General features: G+C 38.0%; 1 protein-coding gene across 1 annotated transcript in view; it reads right to left on the bottom strand.

Annotated features, from left to right (window-relative positions):
- Positions 1-3,829: 3,829 nt before the first annotated feature.
- The window catches only part of LOC127229804 (aldo-keto reductase family 1 member C21), a 44,176-nt gene continuing 26,090 nt past the window's right edge, over positions 3,830-21,915 (bottom strand). The window contains exons 6-9 of the mRNA XM_051194798.1: positions 21,203-21,312; positions 20,777-20,942; positions 10,279-10,361; positions 3,830-4,072 (exon numbers count right to left, since the gene is read on the bottom strand). Coding sequence (XP_051050755.1) covers positions 4,030-4,072; positions 10,279-10,361; positions 20,777-20,942; positions 21,203-21,312 — 402 coding nt within the window. The 3' untranslated portion in view covers positions 3,830-4,029. The remainder of the gene's footprint in view (positions 4,073-10,278; positions 10,362-20,776; positions 20,943-21,202; positions 21,313-21,915) is intronic.

Genomic DNA, 21,915 nt, shown 5'->3' on the forward strand with positions numbered 1-21,915 from the left:
TCTTGTACCTTTATAGGTATATCATTCTTTAGGTTAGCAAATTTTTCTTCTATGAATTTGTTGAAAATATGTTCTGGGTTTTTGAGCTGGGAATTATCTTTTTCTATTCCTATTACTCTTAGGTTTGGCCTTTTCATACTGTCCCAGATTTCCTGGATGTTTTGTGTTTTTACAATTTAGATTTTTTAATTTTTAATATTTTATTGACTGATATGACTATTGCTTCTATTGTAACTTCAACACTTAAGATTCTGTCTTCCCTCTATGTCTAAAATCCATATATGAGTGAGTACATACCATGCTTATCTTTTTGTGACTGGATTACCAGCCAATAATCCATACCTCCACAAAACCTAGGAAACAAGGAGGATTCTAAGAGAGATATACATGGTCCCCTTGAGAAGGGGAAAGGGACAAGATCTCCTGAGCAAATTGGGAGCATGGAGAGAGGGAAAATGGAGTTAAGAGAAAGAGAAGGGGAGAAGAGGAGGGGAGGGGTGGGCATGAGGAAACAGGAAGATTGAGACAGGGAAAGAATACAGGAGAACAAGAAAAGAGATACCATAATAGAGGGAGCCATTATAGATTTCAGGAGAAATCTGGCACTAAGGAAATGCCCAGAGATCTATAAGGATGAACCCAACTAACAATCTAAACAATGGTGGAGAGGCTACCTTTAATGCCCTTCCATGATAATGAGATTGATGACTACATTATATGCCATCCTAGAGCCTCCATCTAGTAGCTGATGGAGGCAGAAGCAGACACCCACAACTAAGCACTAGCCAGCCAAACTCCTGGAATCCAGTTACAGAGAGGGAGGAGTGATGAGCAAAGAGGTCAAGACCATATTGGAGAAACCCACAGAATCACCTGATCTCAACAAATCAGAGCTCATGAACCCCAGTCTGATAGCTGGGAAACCAGTATGGGACTGACCCAGACCTCCTGAAGGTGGGTGTTAGTTAGGAGAACTGGGCCTCCAGTAATGGATCAGTATTTATTCCTAGCATAGGAATGGACTTTGGGAGCCCTCCCAAATAGAGGGATATTTTCTCAGCCTAGCCCCTACCACAAATGATATGACAGACTTTGAACACCCCCATGGAAGGCCTCACCCTCCCTGGGGAGCAGAAAGGGGATGGCCTGGCATTTAGTGGGGGTGATAGGGGAGGATGGGAGGGTGAGGGAACTGGAATTGACATGTAAAACAACCTTGTTTCAAATTTAAATTAAAAAAGGAAAAAAAGAAAAAAAAGGAACATCTCTTCCTTTTCTTGTATTTTGTTGGTGATATTTGATTCTATAGTTCCTGTTTGCTTACCTGGATTTTTCATTTTAGCTTTTTCATTTTAGTATTTTCTTTTTAGCTGCTATTTCCATTCCTAGGTCTTATTTCCTTAAACTGTTTGCTTGCTGTTACTTTTCCCCCTCTTGGCTTTGTTTAATGGATTTATTCATTTCCTCCTACTTTTTGTTAGTCTTTTCCTCTAATTCTTTAGGAGGCTTACTTATTTCCTGTTTAAGGACCTCAACTATCTCCATAAAGTTGCTATTAAGGTCATTTACTTATTCTTCAGCTATTTTGAAATATTCAGAGCTTGCTGTAATAGGATAGTTGAGCTCTTATGGTGACATGTTCCTCTGGCTATTATTGATATTGTTTTTACACTGGTATTCAGGAATCTGGGATGGGGTGATTATAGGTATAGGTTCTGAATTCTGAGTTTGTCTTGGATCAATGGGTGTTTTGTTCTCTGGTTTCTTTTGCTTTTCAGTGGACATAGTGACTGCACCTTAATCTACTGATATGCTTACTACTGTCTTGGGCCCTGTGTTCATGTAGGCAGCACCCCACCACTCAGACTAAGTCCTGGTGGGATTTCTAGTCATCTCTCCCTAGTGGCTTTGCTGCTGCTGCCAAATGTATTTTTAACTAAGTTTCTGTCATTGTATTTAACAATAAAGAGCTGGGAGTCAAGATGTTGAGATGAGAATCTGCTAGCTCAGAGAGTCAGAATAATAACCAGCTGACCTTCCTTTTTGGCCAGAGACCTAGCAAGATAATGTCTCTCCAAGTATCCCAAACTAAAAAGATCATAAAATTCCAAGCCCCTCCCTAGTTCTTCCCTTGTGTCTCTATCCATTTTCCTGGTTCCTCCATATTCTCTATGGCTAATTTCTGTCAATTTGTTGATGGCACTACTCCTGATCCAAGATTGAATTATTAACACAGTCTTGGGTTTCACTGTGCAATCAAATATCTTGCAATGGGTTTTTGTTTCCCCTCTAATTGTCTGGCTGAAGTGCCCTGTAGTTGAGCAAATGGTCTTCATCCAAATTGAAGGAAGGACTTATGATGGCTATGGTGGCCTCTGATCAAGAAGTAGGTCTCTGCCCTTGGGGCTTAGGAGACAGTGATAAGGAGGAGTGGGGTTATTGGGGTGGAGGGAATGAAGGGGTGAGGGGGTAATCACCTAGCATTCAACAGACTAACTTGGAATTTGGCAGCTCTGATTGAGCTGGGGCATGTTTGACTTTCTTGGTGAGTACTGGTTTGACATATTAAGTTCTGCTTCTATCTTTTATCAAATTATATGTACATGTGTGGTGATATTTATGATATAATGAAGATCAGAAGGCAAAGCTAGCCACACTAGTTAGCCATAGAGGCTAGGCAGTGGTAGCACATACCTTTAATCCTAGCAGCCACACTAGTTAGCTATAGAGACCAGGCAGTGGCCGTACATGCCTTTAATCCCAGCACTCGGGAGACAGAAACAGAAGATTCTTTATTAGTTCAAGGCTACCCTGAGCTACACAAAATTGTTTGAGTCTAAAAGAGAAACAGCTCACACAAAAGGTGATCTCAGCACTTAGGATCCAATGCCTTTAATCCTAGTACTAGAGAGGAATACAAGATGAGAGGAGAAAAGAGCTCATTGCAGTGTCAGTAAGTCTGAGGTTTGGTGGCAAGCGGTGCATTCTGAGGTTTGGTGGATCTCCCTTTGTTTCACAGCATTGGGAGAGGTGAGAACTCTGTAGTGGTTGGCCCCTGTGCCTATCCATTCTTCATCTTTAACGCCAGTATCTGTCTCTGAGTTTGTATTATTCTTGATACATATGTGTGTATATATGTATAAGGGATATGCATGTATGTGTCTGAGTACCCACAGTATCCAGAAAAGTGTATCCTGGATAGTATGCTTTGAAATTATTGTCATTTTCTTGCTCATCTTGTGTAAAGTTATTCCCATCTTTAAAAAAAAAACGAGTAAATATTTTTTAATAGGCTTCTAGGTGCTTATTATAATGATAATTAAATCTATAGGGGCAGGGAGATGACTCAGCAGTTAAGAGTACTGGCTGCTTTTCCACAGGAAACAGTTTTAATTCTCACCAAAGACATGGCAGCTAACAGGTGTCTTCCAGAATATCCAGCACCTCCACACATGCAGGCAAACACAGACTTAAATTTATTAATTTAAGAAATAATATCTTCAGGAATATTTTGTTTGTAACTGGAACCTCACGCATAGTACAGGCTGATTCATTTCTCACTATGCTCCGTCAACCCTCATGTACTAAATCCCATTCTGTAACATTGGAACTTCTATGTGCAAAAGGCCTAATGTAGCTCTGGGTTTATTGTTCACCATTCTCAATTATGCCTCACATGTCTGACCACGTGATACTCATTTTCCATCTGTGAGCTAGAGAAACAGATTAATAAATGCCTACTAACTGTTCCCCCTCAAAGGATGAAAACACTACTTATTCTCATGGAAGAACTGTCTATAAAATAACTGTTTTCATCTACCACATCCAGAACACAGACATATAGGCAGATTAATTTGGAGACATCATATTTTATTTGGATTCAGAATGGAACACTTTTCTTACTTTTATTTTCCTGTCTTAGCTGAAGTGTAGCTCTAGGAAGTTCTGAATTGCTGCAGAGTAGAAGTGACAAGACAAGCAGCTAGGAAGTCTCCCACCAGCAAACCTCCCAACAGATATTCACACCTGCTAGTATTCATCAGAAAATGGGTAATTGGGGTGGCCCTCAAACCTGCAAAGACAAAGAAAATCCATATTGCATTTGATCACTCTGTTTCTGAAAGGGGTGATTGCTATGAAGCTGATATTAGTGTGGAAGTATAAAATTTTCCTAAAGCATATAATCTTCTTTTCTTATTTTCAAAACATTACTTTCTATTTGAAAAGAAAACAATAGACAAATGGTTCAGATTATCTTCCTTTCCCAGTACCCAACATATAGAAAGTGAGTATAAAATGTTCAAACATATATCTATCAACAAAAGCAAAGAGGGGCTTGAGAGATGTTTCAGCCATTGAAAATTCTGGCTGCTTTTTTCAAAAGACCCAAGTTCTATTCATAGCTACTACATGGTGGCTCAAAACATTATATAACTTCCAGTTTCAGGGAATCTTCTACCCCCCTCTGGCTTATATGGCTCCAGAAATGCATGTGGTGGCTTATATGGCTCCAGAAATTCATGTGGTACACATGTATACATGTAGACAAAAACCACCTGATTAAAAATTAGATTATATATAAGAAAGAATATTTTTTATTATTCTTGAGACAAGGTTTCTCTGTGTAGCTCTGGCTGCCTTGGAACTCACTCTGTAGACCAAGCTGGCCTTGAACTCACAGAGATCTGCCTGCCTCTGCCTCCCAAATGCTGAAATTAAAGGTGTGTACCACCTCCTGACCATGTTTTTTATTGTATTTATGATAATATTTTTATTTAAATTTGCAACAAGCTTGCTTTACATGTCAATCCCAGTTCCCTCCCCATCCTCTCCTCCCCTTTCCTTCTCTCAATCCCCATCCCATCCCCTTTCTGCTCCCAAGGGAGGGTGAGGCCTTCCATGGGGGTCTTAAAAGTCTATCATATCATTTGGGTTAGGCTCACAAACAAAAATATAAGGATATTTTTAAGTAAACAAATATCTAGCCCTTTATATTAAAAATTTACAAGGAGGTCCTGCAGACATCATTCCAAAGGGCCAGTGTAGTTCCAGTATGTTCTAGATGGGTTAGATGTTACTGTGGACCAACACAATGCCTGGCTGTGGATCTGGTTGGTAGCTGAGCTTCTTGATCTAGATCATTGGGGCGTCATAGGATCTCCCTGACTCAGAAAGGCTGGATGATGTCCCAGAGGAGTTTCAGTGAGGATCCAGTAAGGATGATGAGTCAGAATCCAAGGGACATCAACCATACCAAAAACTCATTGTAGTGACTATTTGCTAGTAAAGCTGGTTGGACAAAAGCATATGCTAGATGACACATTGCTCCTAATGCCACCATAATGAATGAATTGGTGTTGTAGTAGTTTGAATGCAATTGCCCCCCCCATATTCTCATAGGGAGTGGCACAATTAGGAGGTATGGTTTTGTTGGAATGGGCATGGTATTGATGGAAGAGGAATGTCACTGTGTGGGTACATTTTGAGGCTTCCTATGCCCAGGATACCATCCAGTGTCACAGTTGACTTCCTGTTGCCTGCAAGATGTAGCACTCAGCTATTTCAAGTACATGTCTGTCTGCATGCCGCTATTCTCCCGATATAATAATAATTGAATGAATTTCTCAAACTGTAAGCAAACTAGCATCCCCAACTAAATGTTTTCATTATAAGAATTGCTGAAATTATAGTGTCTCTTCACAACAACAAAATCCTAACTAAGTCAGGGTGATGGGAATGATAGAGAAGTGAAGAGATTTTTAGGGTTTGCTTTGCTTTGTTCTTTTTGTTTGTTTGTTTGTTTTCTTGCTTGCTGTGTTTTGTATCTGTTTTGGGGCACTGTGGAGGTGAAGGGAAGATATGGTGTTCCTGGGAAGTGAGTGGAATTGTGGTGCATAATGTAATATTTCCAAAGAGTCAATAAAGAAATTACTCTAAAAATTTCTCAAAGAAAGAAATACTTTCCTATGTTTCTGAAAACAAAAAAGCAAATTACACACTCTATAATTAAAAGTAATTGAGGTAGAGAGAGGTGGTTTCTTTGAGGAAGACAATAGCTATTAATCAATGATCTAAGTTCCATCCTTGGAATCTATATATAATAGAAAGTGAGAAACTATGGAGGCAGTCACCTGACCTATCACATTTACCCAAAGGCATACATTTATATGAATTAATAAATGTAACAATTTAAAAATACTGGGGAAGATATAGATAATAATTAAACTAATATTTTTTTAAAAAAAATTGCATCTGTCTTAGGCTTAATTATGTCTTAGGATCTCATTGTTTCTGAGAACTGTACAAAGATCATTAATGTATTTTCTCATTTCAGCTCAATATTTTAATTAGTTTCTGAGTATGTGAATACACGGGTATCTGAATCTTGTTCCTGTTCTTAGGGCTCTTCTCTTTCTGTTCAATTGTCTTTCCTAGAATTAATGTGATGGTTTTTGCTTTATCTTATTTTATTTTATTTTTCCATATTTGGCTTCTGTGTCTTAGAAGACTGTTCTTTTCTAATGAAAGGCAGAAAGGGGGTGGATCCAGAGGGTAGGGGATATAGGAAAGGACTGGGATGAACAGAGGGAGGGAAACTATACTCAGGATATAGTATTGAGAAAAGAATCCATTTTCAATAAAAGCAAGACAAATGAAAAAAAAACTTTTAGTCAAATAAAAATACAAAGTTCATTGTCATAGTAATACCATATGATAAAACACAAATAAATCTATATGTTAAATTTCCAATTAAAATTTTTCTAAATATAATTATGACATAGAATAATTAGATGGAATAATAGCATATCATATATGTACCAATATTTTGTAATATACATTATCCAATTTATGTGTATTGAGTGGATATGTAGCAATATTTGATTTTCAGAAATATTGGCTTACATGGAATGCTCACAACAATGGTATTTAAGTTCAATTTCAAAATTGATCAGTCATTCATTAGAATCCTGCCAAATAAAATATAGTGGTTTTGATTCAGTAATAGAAACAGTATTTGTACAAGATAAAATCTCATATTCAAGGATATAACTATAGATCATCATAAAAATTAGGCACAAAAGTTATGAAGACTTAAAAGATTACTCATCAAAGATAGTAATATGAATAATAGTTCTGCCTCTATATAATATGAACTACCTTATTTATTCTCTGTATGCTATTAAGAAGGGCATCTAGAAATTTTTATTACAGGCAATTTTGCATTGTGTTTATAATTTTCACAAAATACCACATTTTTCACCTTGAATTAAGTTTGCCATGGGGAGTGAGAATATATTTTACTTAATTTACCTCATTTATAATGTATCTTGTCTCAAATTCTATAGCCTTATATGTACAGTGAAAAACAAGGCTTCTTTGGGCCATAAATTCCCTACAGCAATGGAAATGTTTCTTTATAATATTTGTCTAAATGCACATGTGTGTCTGAATATGTGTGTCAGACTTTATTGGTGATTGTAGATGCATATGCATCATACAAGTATGCACAATCCATAAGAAACTCTTAGATGTAATCCTCAAAAATGCATTGACATCTTTTGAGACAGAGTTTGTCATTGACCTTTTTCTCACCAATGAGCATAGGATGGCTATTCTGGAAGCCTCAGGGATTTGTATGTTTTTTTTTCCTCTGGAACACGTGAATGACATGAGCACACTACTGCACCCAGATTTTAATTATGGTTTCTGGATGTCATATTCAGGTCATACTTTTAAGTAGTTAAATCATCTCCTGACTAGGGTATGTTTCAACATGCCTTAATTTCCTTGGGCCTTAAATGTTTTCTCTATAATTTCTCATTTATCTACATTGATCTCTTTATATATCAGAAAATCAGTACCAAATGTACTATTATGAACATCTTATGTAGTTCCTGAACAAAAACACATCAGAAAGACATGAAGGTTTTCAAACTATTAAAATTGTTAATTTTCCTGAATACAGTGAACAATTTCATATGCAGGTGATTGATGGCAGATGTCATTCTGTAATTATGTTTCTCTTATTGGTTAATGAATAAATCACTGTTGGCCAATAGGAAAGCAAGATAGGCGGGACTAGGAAACTAGTAGGAGAGAGGAAGTAGTAGGGAGGAGATTCAACATGGAAGAAAGAGAGCTGAACATCAGCCCTCTCTCTGGTAAGATGAGACCACGTGGAAATATTTAGATTAATAACAATGGGTTAATAATTAAGACAGAGCTAGCCGATAAGAAACTAGTAACTGGCCTACTGCTTTATATAAAATACATAGTCTCTGTGTATTATTTGGGCCTGGCGTGGCAGTGGGCCCAAGCTGGCCGGGAAAAAAAAACCTTATTCATAACAGGTGATGATATAGATTACAAGGTTTGTGATCATATGTTTTGTAGGATCTGGATTTAACAAAGTGCTGGAGAAAATGACATAGTGGCATGGTATTGTTATGTTATTGGAAATGTTTCAATGGGCTTCTCAAAATGTCCACAGTAGTATATATCTACAGGTCTACAGGGTGTTAATATTTAGGTATTTATACTGACCTGCCTTTAGACCTCTTGCAATTTATGCCATCAGCTGTGGCCACTGAGAGTGCCACCTGTGCCTACTCAATGTTATATTTTAAAAGAGCCCTGCCCATCTCCCATCTCTCCCCTTCCCTCTCTGTCAGTCTGTTCCTCCCCCTTCTCTGAACCTCCATTTCCTCTCTCCCACTGCTTCTGTCTCCAGAGGTCAGTTCCCCCATTCCCCTTTCCCCCTTTTACAGTCCTTTTCCCCTAATTAAAAAAAAAAAAACCCTCTGCTTGAAATCTATCACATGGCATTTTTCTCTCTCCAGATGCTTTCTTTAAAATTACAACATTGTTCCCTGACCAGGAAGGCTTTCCTAGTGTTCTCCCCTGGCTGCAGGGAGTTTGAGGCACTCTGAAACCCTAAAACTCAGGCTACATACAACAGCAGTGCTTCTCCAAAATCACTGAGTCCCTATATCCCAAACCAGCATGATTAGTGAGCCCCTCCCTTATCCCTGGCTATTCCCAAGGGGTGAGAACTAGCCTCATCAAACATGCTTTTTCACTGTTTAGCCTCAGAAAGTCCTGCTGCCAAGTAACTGTCTCAAGTTCAGAGCTTTTGCCCCCCACCCTTTGAGTGAGGACTCACTGGGTGGTCTGTGCCTATCTCAAAACTGATACTGTGAATTCCTGGAACACAAGGAATTGCAGACCCTTCAATCTTACTTTTCTGCCACATTCATGGAACTGTGTCATTGTCTATACCTCCTTTCTCCCATTGGAATTTTTGGAGACCTCCTAATCAATTATCATTGCAGGGCTACCATCTGTTGGCCATAGAACTGAAGGCATAAGACTACCAAACATATCCAGGTGATGGAGGCTGTGGTGATGGGAAAGGATCAGACACTTTGAGCCCTAGGGAATCAACTTGGATCCACATTGAACAGCATCTTGCCAGGTCCAGGTGGCACCTGATGGTTCTGCAGAGCCTGGACAGTGAAATGAAATAGCCGGCTACTCCAGGATGTGGCTAGTACCTCAGCTTTCCCAGTTCCCCCAAAGATGTGCCCCCCAGGTCAGCAGGAAGTAGTTTCAAGAACACTGAGTCCTCATCCCTGCCTTACCTACTAGCCCCTTCTAACACCTCATCTTTTTATAATAAATAAAAATGGAAGAATGTTAGTATTTAGGCATTTGTACTGGCCTGCTTTTGGGTTTCTGACAAGACATGCCTTCAGCTGCTGCCACAAATAAAATCACCTGTGCCTATTGAGTTTGTTCCCTTTTAAAAGGGCCCAGCCTACCTCCCATCCCTCTCTTCCTTTATTTTTTTCCCTGTCTGTCTGTTCTTCTCTCTCTCTCCCACTGTTCCTATCCCCCTTTTACAATCCTTTTTCTTTAATAAATAACCTCTCTGCTTGAACACTGTCACATGGCATCTTTCCTCTCTCTGGTCGCTTTTTTAAAAATTACAACACAGATCACACAGATTATCACCACATGGGAGACGGAGATTTAGCAGTGATGCAGGCTTACCCAGTACAGACCTTCAGGTACTACAGATTAAGGTGGCCCTGGATCTGCTTAGCCTGCTACTGTGAATAAGGTCAGAACTCTGAACAGATCAGAAAGAATCCCAGAAGTTATTTTTCATAATTCTGAGCTCAGTTTGCCTCTTCCCTCTTTGTATTTATTGAGATAACATTTAAAGCATCCCTTCTGTAAAGAAATGGAATAAAACATGTTGCCAAAATTACTTACATCAACGGAATCACATATCGCAGATTTCTGTTCAGGCCATCAAGGACTTTCATATCTTCTGAACTCAAATTGAATTCAAAAACCTACCAGACAGATAAGAAACATTTTTGCATATTTAAACAGCATGTTTGCCAACCTGTACACTATAAATGCAATAGTGAAGATAAAAATGTAGAAAATACTCAGACCTCACAAAATACAAAAATATTCAATCAAACAATCAAGTGAGAAATGAATACCAGGGACAGCATCACTCAAGATCCCTCTACATATTGAACCCATTCACAGTATACAGGAAAAGGAGATTTGAATGGAAGGTGAGGATGAAAGAAATGTGGTTTTAATGTGATTTAAACAAAAAAAATCATTGCTTAGATAATCTAAACCTGGAGTACAATTTTCTAAATGTGTAACACAATTCAGTAATTGTCATTTATATAGTTTTATTTCCACATTGGAAAAAGAACAATCAAGTATAAGAATGTGGGACATTACTTAAATAGGGATTCTACTAATGATAATTAATGTTTTATAAATGATTTAATAACTGGCCTCCAGGAAGTCATCTTTAATGCAGTTTGGGCAGTTTAATCAACAGGCTGATCTATAATTATTAACAAATCAAAACAAATGGGTCCATAAATTACTGGTCTTGATATGAAAATCAATATCAGAAATAATAATGAAGTATTGAGCATACAGAAAATTACACATTTTATTGACACACATGAATGCAAAATTACGTGAATATTTGAAAATTATTAAAACAGAAGGGGATATCAAGAAAATAATAAAATCAAACGTATTTATGTATACCTGAGACAAATAAAAGCAGATTACTTATGAAAAATATTAAAGTATTATGTAAAATATCATCTACATAACAGGAAATTGCAATAAACTTATCTTGATGGTCAGCACAATACTGTTGCAACTCATAGTCTCTAAAATAATAAGCAGATGTGATATCAAATGCAAACTTATACTCCAGTTGGAAGTTATCATGTGGATTCTAAGCTTTTATTACAGAAAAACCATAAATAACCAAGGAAAGCCAGGTGTGATGAATCATTTCTAAAACCCCACCACTTGAATTGTAAACAGCACAAAGTTTAGAAATTCCTGATCATCTTCAACTACATTGCCATTTTAAGATCAGTCTACTTTAAAAACGACAGCTTCAACGTAAACTACCATTGGTAAACACAAAACCACCCACAAATCGAACTCAATCCAAAACTGCACAAAACTCCCTTGACTTAAAATGCACAAGAAACTTAACTGTCCTAGATGTTTCAGGTTCCCGCTTTTTCTCTCACTTTTCATTAATAGCACAATGGAACAGCAATAGCTCGCAGAAGTAATTGCACAGCTGGACTCTCCTATGTAGGGATGTATGCAGGTATTTGCTATAAATTAAAAATAAAATCCCCAACCCCATCGCTGGGCTTCTACTAGAGAGACTTCAGCTGCAGAGTGCTTGACCCTGGCTTGATCCATCTGATGGATCTTTGACCCCCATTGCCAGGCCTCTATAAGAGGTGAGTCTGAGACCAATTTGGGTTAATCCCACCCCCACCCCCCCAGCCTTCCCTGGGAACTCCCTGGATTGGCCCTGATCTCGCTCCCCCTATGTCCTGTCCCTAGCAAGAGCACTCCAGGTGCTCTGATACACACCCACCCACCCCCACCAAGATCCTGCCCTCTCCCTACCCTGTGCCCTACCCTGCCCACTGTCCCATTGCTCTAGTTGAGCACTGGGACAGAGGGTGGATCAAAAAATCCTGCCAACTTTGGGGAACTTCCTGGAACGGTTCTAAGCACACTAGACCTGCCTATCCATGAAGGACCACCCGGATTCCCCACCTGCCTGCTCTCTGACCCCCACCACTGGTCCTCTGCAGGAGTCCAGGTCTCCTTCAAGAGATCTGCCTATCATTACAGGGCCATCCTGAGTCCCTGCCTGTGGGATCATTGTCCCAATCGCCAGACCTCTGGTAGAGCCCTCACCTGGAGAGTGCCAGGCCCCACCTAGATCTACCTATCCTGAGTACCTGCAAGAGCCTGATATTTGAGCCCCATCACCAGAACCCTGCCTAAGGGGAGACCCCCCCCTAGAGAGCTTGGACCACACAGAGCTACAGACATAGAACTTCTGACCCACCTAAGCTCACTGGGGAAGTACCATAGAGAGAGACCCCACCTGCACCTACTGAAAGAAGGAATGGGAAGACAGCAATGCAAGAAAACACATAACAATAGAAAGACAAGCATGACAATCTATAGGCTCTACACCAACTAGACCTGAACACCCCAAAGCAGATGAAGTAGAAGAGAATGAATTTAAAAATATCTTCATAAAAATGAGGCCCTCAAAGACAATGTGAGAAAATCCATTAAAGAAATGGAAGAAAAAACAAACAAAAATTTGGAAGAAACGAACGAATAGCTAAAAAAAAAAAAAAAAAAAAAAAAAAGTACGGAAAGCCAAGAAAAGAACATTTAAACAGATAAAGGAAACAGTTCAAGACTTAAAAACTGAAATAGAGACAATAAAGAAAACAAACTGAAAGCATTCTGGAAATGTAAAAACTGGGCAAATGATCAGGGACAACAGACACAAGCATAACCAACATAATAAAAGAGATGGAAGAGAGAATCTCAGGCGCTGAAAATAAAATAGATTCATTGACCAAAGAAAATCATAAATCCTACAATTCCTTAACACAAAACATCCAGGAAATGAGGGACACGCTGAAAAGGCCAAACCTAAGAATAATAGGCATAGAAGAAGGCAAAGAGCCCAGCTCAAAGGTGCAGAAAACATATTCAACAAAATCATTGAAGAAAACTTTCCCAATCTGAAGGACATGCCAATGAAAGTACAAGAAGCATACTGACCACCAAATAGACTGGACCAAAGTAAAAAAAAAAAAAAAAAACATTTGACACATAACAATCAAAGCACTTAACTTACAGAATAAAGAAAGAATATTAAGAGCAGCTAAGGAAAAAGGCCAGGTAACATATAAAGGCAGACCTATCAAAATTACACATGACTTCTCCATGGAAACTCTCAAGGCCAAAAGATCCTGGATAGATGTTCTACAAGTACTAAGAGTTCATGGATGCCAGCCCAGGCTACTATATCCAGCAAAATTCTCAATCACTATAGACAGAGAAAACAAGATATTTAATGACAAACCCAGATTTTCACCATATGTATCTACAAATCCAGCCCTACAGAAAGTATTAGAAGGAAAATTCCAACACAAGGGAGTTAACTATGCTCACAAAGACATAGGCAACAGATAATCCCACTTCATCAGAACCAAAGGGTAAAGCAAGGCAAATATATTCACAATACCACCGCCAATAACAAATTTAAAACAAGCAAGCATTAACAATCAATTGTCATTACTTACCCTTCAACATTAATGGTCTTCAATGCCTATATAATGACACAGGCTAACAGAGTGGATACAAAGACAGACTCCAACCTTCTGCTGCATACTAAAAACACAGCTAAGCTTCAACCACAGTCAGTACCTCAGGGTAAACAGTTGGGAAAAGAGCTTCCAATCAAATGACCCAAGAAGCAGCCAGGTTGTTATCCTACTATCTAAAAATTTAGACTACAAACCAAAATCAATCAAAAGATAATGATGGTCATTTCGTATTCATCACAGGAGAAATCCATCAGCACAAAGTCTCAATTCTGAACATCTATGCCCCAAATACAAAGGCACCCACATTTGTAAAAGAAACACTACTAAAACTCAAAGCTCATATAAAACCTCACACACTCATAGTGGAAGACTTCAACACCCAACTCTCACCACAAGACAGGACCACCAGTCAGAGATTTCACAAAGAAACAAATGAACTAACAGAAGTTATGTGTCAATTGTGTTTCACAGACATCCATAGAACATTCCATCCAAACACATGGAACCTTCTCTGAAATCGACCACATACTACGTGACATCAAAAACCTCAAAAGATACATTTAAAAAAAAATGGGAATAGTTCCCTGTATCTTATCAGACCACCATGATTTAAGTTGGAATTCAAAAAACAACATAAATCGCAGAAACCCTACAAACTCACAGAAACTGAACAATGCACAATTGCACCATACCTGGGTCAAAGAAGAAAAAAGAGAGAAATTAAGAACTTCCTAAAATTCAATGAGAATGAGGGCAAAACATACTCGAATTTATGGAAAATCTTGAAAGCAGTGCTACAAGGGAAGTTCATTGCACTAAGTGCCCATATGAAGAAAATGGAGGATAATCACATTAGAGAATTAACAGCACAACTGAAAGACTGAGAACAAAAAGAAGCAAACTCACCCCGGAGGAGTAGATGCCAGGAAATAATCAATTTGAGGGCTAAAATTAATAAAGTAGAAACAAGGAAAACAATACAAAAAATCAATGCAACAAAGAGTTTGTTTTTTGAAAAATGAACAAGATAGATAAACCTTTATCCAAATGAACCAAAAACACAGAGAGAGAACGTGCAAATTAACAAAATCAGAAATGAAAAAGGGGACATAACAATGGACACTGAGGATATCCAGACAACATTCAGGTCATACTTTGAAAACGTGTACGCCAAAATTTTAAAAATTCAAAGGAAATGGACAAATTTCTGGATATCTATCACTCACCTACATTAAATCAAGAAGAGATAAACAACTTAAATAGACCTATAACCCCTAACAAAATAGAAGCACTCATCAAAAGCCTTCCAACTAAAAACAGCCCAGGGACAGATGGTTTAAGTGCAGAATTCTACCAGAATACCAATACTAGTGAAATTGTTCCACACAATAAAAATAGAAGTTTCATTATCAAACTCTTTTTGTGAGGCCACAATCACCTTGGTACCCAAGCCTCACAAAGCCACAACTAAGAAAGAAAACTATAAACCAATATCCCTCATGAACATTGATGCAAAAATACTCAATGAAATAATGGCAAACAGGTGGTCTGGCTTGATCAAACACATTAGTCTGGAAGGAATCCACAGCTTTTCATTTTCTGTGGAAACAAAAATAGAAATCCTTTTCCCCAGTAACTTGTCCTTGAACTTACATTTTGGAGTCAAAGCATTTTTTTAATTTAATTTATTATTTTACATGTCAATCCCAGTTCCCTCTCCCTCCTTCCTTCCTCCTTCCCTCCCTCCCTCTCTCCCTTTTACCCTCTCTGCCCTCTCACATGCACCCTAGCCACTCTCCCCTCCCATGTCTCCACCCCAATTCCATGTATAGGGGAATGTCATCCAGTTGGGGTCATGTAGCTCTGACAGGTCATGTGAAGTAGAGACTAGGGCTTCTCTCCTGTCTCTAGGTTAAGGCAGTTATCCCTTCATGTTTGATCAAGCCAGACCGCCTGAAACAGAGTACCAGATGATCCTACATTCAAAATAGCTGGACAAAGCAGCCTTACAGACTAGAGCCAGGATGTCTGAATCTTCTTAGAATCCCCCATGATAGTGCCCCTTACCAGCAGGAAGTAGTTTGGAAAGAACGACGCCCAAATTCCCAAATATTGTCTATAAATGTTTGTTTTCATTTAAATGGACTTGGTTATATAAAATAAGTAAATAAATTTAAAAAAAAAAAAAAAAGCCTCATTCTGTGTCCCAGAATGATGGCCAGGAATTTACTTTGTAAAAAAAAAAAAAAAAAAAAAAAAAAAAAAAAAAAGAAAGAAAGAAAGAAAGAAAGAAAAAAAGAAATACTGGCAAACAGAATCCAAGAACACATCAGAGAAATCATCCACCATCACCAAGTAGGCTTCATCCCTAGATTGCAAGGATTGTTTAACATATGAAAATCTATTAGCATGATCCACCATCTAAAGAAACTGAAAAAGAAAAACTACATGATCATCTTCCTAATTGCTGAAAAAAATTCGAAAAAAATCAACACTGTTTTATGATAAAGTCTTGGAGAGATCAGGGATAATAGGAGCATATCTAAGCATAATACAAGCATTATACAATAAACCAACAGCCACCATCAAATGGCATAGAGAGACACTTAAGGCGATTCCTCTAAAATCAGGAAAAAAACAAGGCTGCCCTCTTTTTCCATATCTCTTCAATATTATACTTGAAGTTCTAGCTAAACAGTAAGACAACAAAAGGAGATCAAGGGGACCCAAAATGGAAAAGAAGTCAAACTGTCTCTATTTGCAGTTGATAGGACAGTTTACATAAGCTACTCAAAAAAAAAAAAAAAAAAAAAAAAACTCTACAAGGGAACGCCTACAGCAGATAAACCTTCAGCAAACTAGCAGGATACAAGAAGATAACAGAAAATGGAAAGAGCTCCCATGCTCTTGGATAGGTAGGATAAACATAATAAAAAATGACAATCTTGTCAAAAGCGAGCTACATATTCAATACAATCCCCATTAAAATCCCCACACAATTCTTCACAGACCTTGAAAGAATAATAATCAACTTTATATGGAAAAACGAAAGACCCAGGATAACCAAAACAATACTGTACAATAAAGGAACTTCAGGAGGCATCACCATCCCTGACTTTAAGCTCTACTACAGAGCTATAGTCCTGAAACAGCATAGTATTGGAACAAAAATAGACAGGTAGTCCAATGGAATTGAATTTAAAACCTGACATTAACCCACACATCTATGGACACCTGATTTTTGACAAACTAGCTAAAAGTATACAATGGGAGGAGGAAAGCATCTTCAACAAATGGTGCTAGCACAATTGGATGATGGTGTGTAGAAGACTGCAGATAGACCCATGTCTGTCGCCATGCACAAAACTCAAGTCCAAATGGATCAAAGACATGAAAATAAATCTAGCCACACTAAATCACTTAGAAGAGAATGTGGGAGATACCCTTGAACAAATTGGTATAGAACACTGCTTCCTGAACATAATTCCTGTCGCACAGGCAAATAATATCGACAATTAATAAATGAGACTTCCTCAAACTTAGAAGCTTCTGTAAGGCAAAGGACACAGTTGACAAGACCAAACTGCAGCCCACATACTGAGAAAAGATTTTCACCAATCCTTCATCTGACAGAGGGCTACTCTCCAAAATATACAAACAACTCAAGAAACTAGTCAACAAAAGACAGAATAACGCTATTAAATGCTGGGGTTCAGAAATGAATAGAGAACTCTCAATAGGGGAAATCCAAATGGCTGAAAGACACTTAAGAAAGTGCTCAACATCCTTAGCTATCAGGGAAATGCAAATCAAAACAACTTTGAGATAGTATCTTACTCCTGCCAGAATGGCTAAAATTAGAAACACCAATGAGAACTGATGCTGGAGAGGATGTGGAGAAAGGAGAACACTCCTCTACTGCTAGTGGAAATGCAAACTCATAAAGCCATTTTGGAGATCACTATGGCAGTTCCTCAGGAAAATGAGAATCAGTCTACCACAAGAACTGGCAATCCCCATATAAGGCATACACCCAAATGATCCACATCCATGCAACAAAGACATCTGTTCAAATATGTTCATAGCAGCAGTGTTATTTGTAATAGAAAGAACCTGGAAGCAACCTAGATGCCCCTCAACTGAAGAATAGATAAAGAAGACAAGGCATATTTACACAATGGAATACTACTCATTGGGAAAAAATAACACACAATGGAATCTTGAAATTTGATGTCAGGTGGATGGAATTTGAAGAAACATTCCGGAATGAGGTAATCCAGTCACAAAAAGGAGATCATGGTATGTACTCCCTCATATATGAATGTTACACATAGAGCAAAGGATCACCAGCCCTTAATTTGCACGACCAGAGACTGTGATACAGGGAGGATTCTAAGAGATCCACACAAGGGGAAAGGGACAAATTCCCCAGATCATATGGGGAATGTGGGGGGGCAGTGAGTGGAGAGGGAAGTCAGAGAAAGAGAAGGGGAGGAGAGGAAAGCACTTGGGACTAGGAAGATTGAGTAAGGGGATGAATAGATGAGAGAAGACAGAGAGAGACAGAGAGAGAGAGAGAGAGAGAGAGAGAGAGAGAGAGAGAGAGAGAGAGAGAGGGAGGGAGAGACCATAAAAGAGGGAGCCATTATAGGGGTGAAGGGAAAACCAAACCAAGAAAAATGTCCGGAGACATAAAAGACCCATCCCAACCAACAATTTGAGCAACTGTGGAAAGGTTAGCATAAATGCCATTCCCTGATAATGAGATTGACGACTAACTTATCCACCATCTAATAGCTGATGGAAACAGAAGCAAGCACCCACAACCATACACTGAGCCGAACTGGAATCCAAATGCAGAGAGGGAGGACAAGACCAGGATGCTGAGACATATAGAGACAGCTGACCTGAACAAGGAGGAGCTAATGGGACTCCCAGACTGATAGCTGGGAATCCAGCATGGGACTGACTCAGATCCCCTGAACATAAGTCTCAGCTAGAAGACCTGAGCAGTCTAAGGGACCTCAGACAGTTGCAACCAGGATGTATTCCTGGTGCAAAAAAGGACTTTAGGGGCATATCCCTCATGGAGGGATACTCCCTTAACCTAGAGGCAGGAGGGAGGGTCTAGTTTCTATTCCAAATGCCGTGACAGATTTAGATGACCCCGCCTTGAGGGCATCATCGTACATATGGAATTAGGGGGGATGGGAAAGGAGGGTTGTTGGGGGCATTAGATGGTGGGAGAGAGAAGAAGAGGGAGGGATGGAGGGAGGGATGGAGGGACTGAGAGGGAACTGGGATCGATATGTAAAATAACAATAAAAGAAATGAATATATATATATATATGTATATATATATATATAATCTCCACTTAAGATGTGGAAATATAAAATGATAAACATAGATACAATCAAGCTGTGTTTAAGTAAGAGAATATGTAAATATGCTTTGTAAGAGAATTTGTAAATATGCTTTGGTTGACACATGAAGTCTTAAAAGAGTAATGTATAACACAAGTCAACCACAGAAGAAAGTGATAAAAAGGTGAATTATAAAGAGAAGGAATTTCTGCTCATGATAACACTTATTGAAATTTGAAAAGTTAGTGTTTTTAGAAAAGGCTTCAAAATTCACTTTAGAAGCCGAGACCAATTCATTTCCAGAACACAAAAGCATAGTTAATGGATTGATAATAACAACATAATAATTCCAGAGGAAGAAGGAGCCTCTTGCAGGGGTTATGCTCCTAATTGTTTGCCCAATACAAAAGGACCAGCCCTGGCATCATCAACAAAAACTGACTCAGCATATTTAACTTATACATGGTGCATATAAAGACGTACATACAGATATTTGTAACAATAATTATTAGGAAATAAGGGCCTATCAATTTGACAATGGATGGGCATGGGAGGAGTTAGAGTTAGGGAACTGGGAAGGAAATGGAGAAAGGAAAAGGGAGGAAGAAAGTGGTATAACTCTAACTATATTTTAGTGAATATCTACAAAAATTATACAAGAATATAAGAATAGCCACTTCACGGCTTCCACTGTCCACTGTATTTTTTGAATTTAGGGCCATTTACACTAGGATATGGAAGTGCTTTTTCCACATGTCTTGATACTTCCTTCATTGTATGTAGTGCACTTTCTCAGTTGAATATGCCAGAAGTAATGACATTCCTGATCTAAATTAGAGCATAATCATACATAAAAGCCCTTTCTGAGAAGTTGTAAAACAATTTCAAATTGTGCAAAATAGTGAAGTAAAGCCAAGGCTGGATGGGAGAAGAGTTAAGAACTGTAAAGAGGAGAGACAGACAAAATACATGGAAAAGAGACTGAGGAACTATGTGGAGATAAGACAGGCTCCTCTGCGAACAAAGGAAACTCATCTTGCAGAAGACATGTCAGAACCAGTACAAGAGGAGAAAAACTTTTCTGAGGTCAGACTAGACAGAAAAAAATAATCTGCTGACAGAAAAATTAGCTGAATAATTGTCTGATATATGGAGCCCATACAAGGAAATGGTTTGTTTCTTTAACTCATACACCTATTTTTAGTAAAAATAAACAATTAAAGAAATGAATACATAAATAAATGACCTCTGATTTGAAAGGAATTTTCTCTCTATAGGGTTTGAAGAAGTGACTAAAAATTAAATTTAAAGAGGTTAAATACTTGAGTAGTAAATAATTGTGTGTGCAGCAAAATACAAAATAGAACACAAACAATTTAAAGACCTATAAATACCAGATACTAGTCCCGGGGTACCTCATTTTAAAAGACAAAATGTCATTTCATTCATTCAAACTCACTACACACATTGACAATGTAATGCTGAGACCAAAAATATCTGTCTTCAACAATCTAATCCTATATTGCAACCAAAATTATGGTGCTTTTACAGAAAAAGATACAGCCTTTCAAATGTAAAACAAACACATGGGAAAGCATAGGTTGATATAGGATCCTGAGTTGTAGGAAAAAATACATAGGTGAATAATTATGAACAATTTTGAAGCTGAAAGTCTCACTCATCACCTGTATATTCTCTTTGATATGCTTTTCATTCAAAGTGCTATTGAGGGCCACAATCCCACGCTGCAATTGGTAGCGAAGGGCTATCAAAGCTGGAGTTCGATTGTATTTTTTTGCAATACAATGAAGAACTGGTTCTTCCAAGAGGACAGGGGAGTTCTGGTCCACCCTGAAAGGAGAAGTAGGAAGGCTAAATTCTTAATCTATAGCATATAAAGAAGTGTGAAATGTACAGGAATGTGGCCTTAAAAATAATTGGGTTTCCCAAGTGTGTTCCTGGACCTGTAAAATCAGGATCATCTTTCATCCTCCCCATAATGCAAATTATCTCTGCTTCCAGATCATATGCATATGAACATAGAACCGTGGTACTAAATGTATGTCAAGAACAATTGTTAATTTATGTTTAATTTTTAATATGCACATTACCATCTTTTATAGCGTTGTGTTCCCAGAACACCATAGGCTATCAGTGCAATATCTTTTGACTTGCAGAAATCCAGAAGTTTCATTTGGTTGAGATAAAGATGACATTCTACCTGAAGGTAAATGAAGATACTATATTAAGTGAAATCCCATATTGATATAAAGACAAGTATTAAAATACTATAAGATAATTAGGGAAAAACTGTGTAACAGAGTATGACTTGATTAGAACAATACTAATTCATAAGTAAATAATACCCCACACCTTTTGCTTCGAGAAATGTTGATTAATTTCAATGGGTCAAAAGAATATCAAAACAAGACAAACAAACAAAAAACAAACAAACAAAAACCAAACAAACAAAAAAAACCATGAAAATGGATTTTCAGGTGGTTTACAATGGGTTTGTGTGTAGATAGGGAAAGGAATACTAAAGGATAATTATGCCATCAGCAATCTTGCTTTGTATGGACTCTCCCACATAATCTTCAGTTTTATAAATAGAAGCAGAATCAAAATGGTGGAAGCCAGCATCTATAGCGATTTTGATGATCTCCTTAAAATTACCCTGAGGAAACTGGGAATCAACAAAAGGCAGCATTTATAGATAGATATGCATGATTCATATTGTGTTTGTGCACAAAATGTGACCTTTTCTCATATCAACTTTTCCCTACTACTTTTTTTTGTAAGGAATTTGTGTAAACTTATTGTG

Source organism: Phodopus roborovskii, unplaced genomic scaffold (genome assembly GCF_943737965.1).
Source record: "Phodopus roborovskii unplaced genomic scaffold, PHOROB, whole genome shotgun sequence".
NCBI lineage: Eukaryota > Metazoa > Chordata > Mammalia > Rodentia > Cricetidae > Phodopus > Phodopus roborovskii.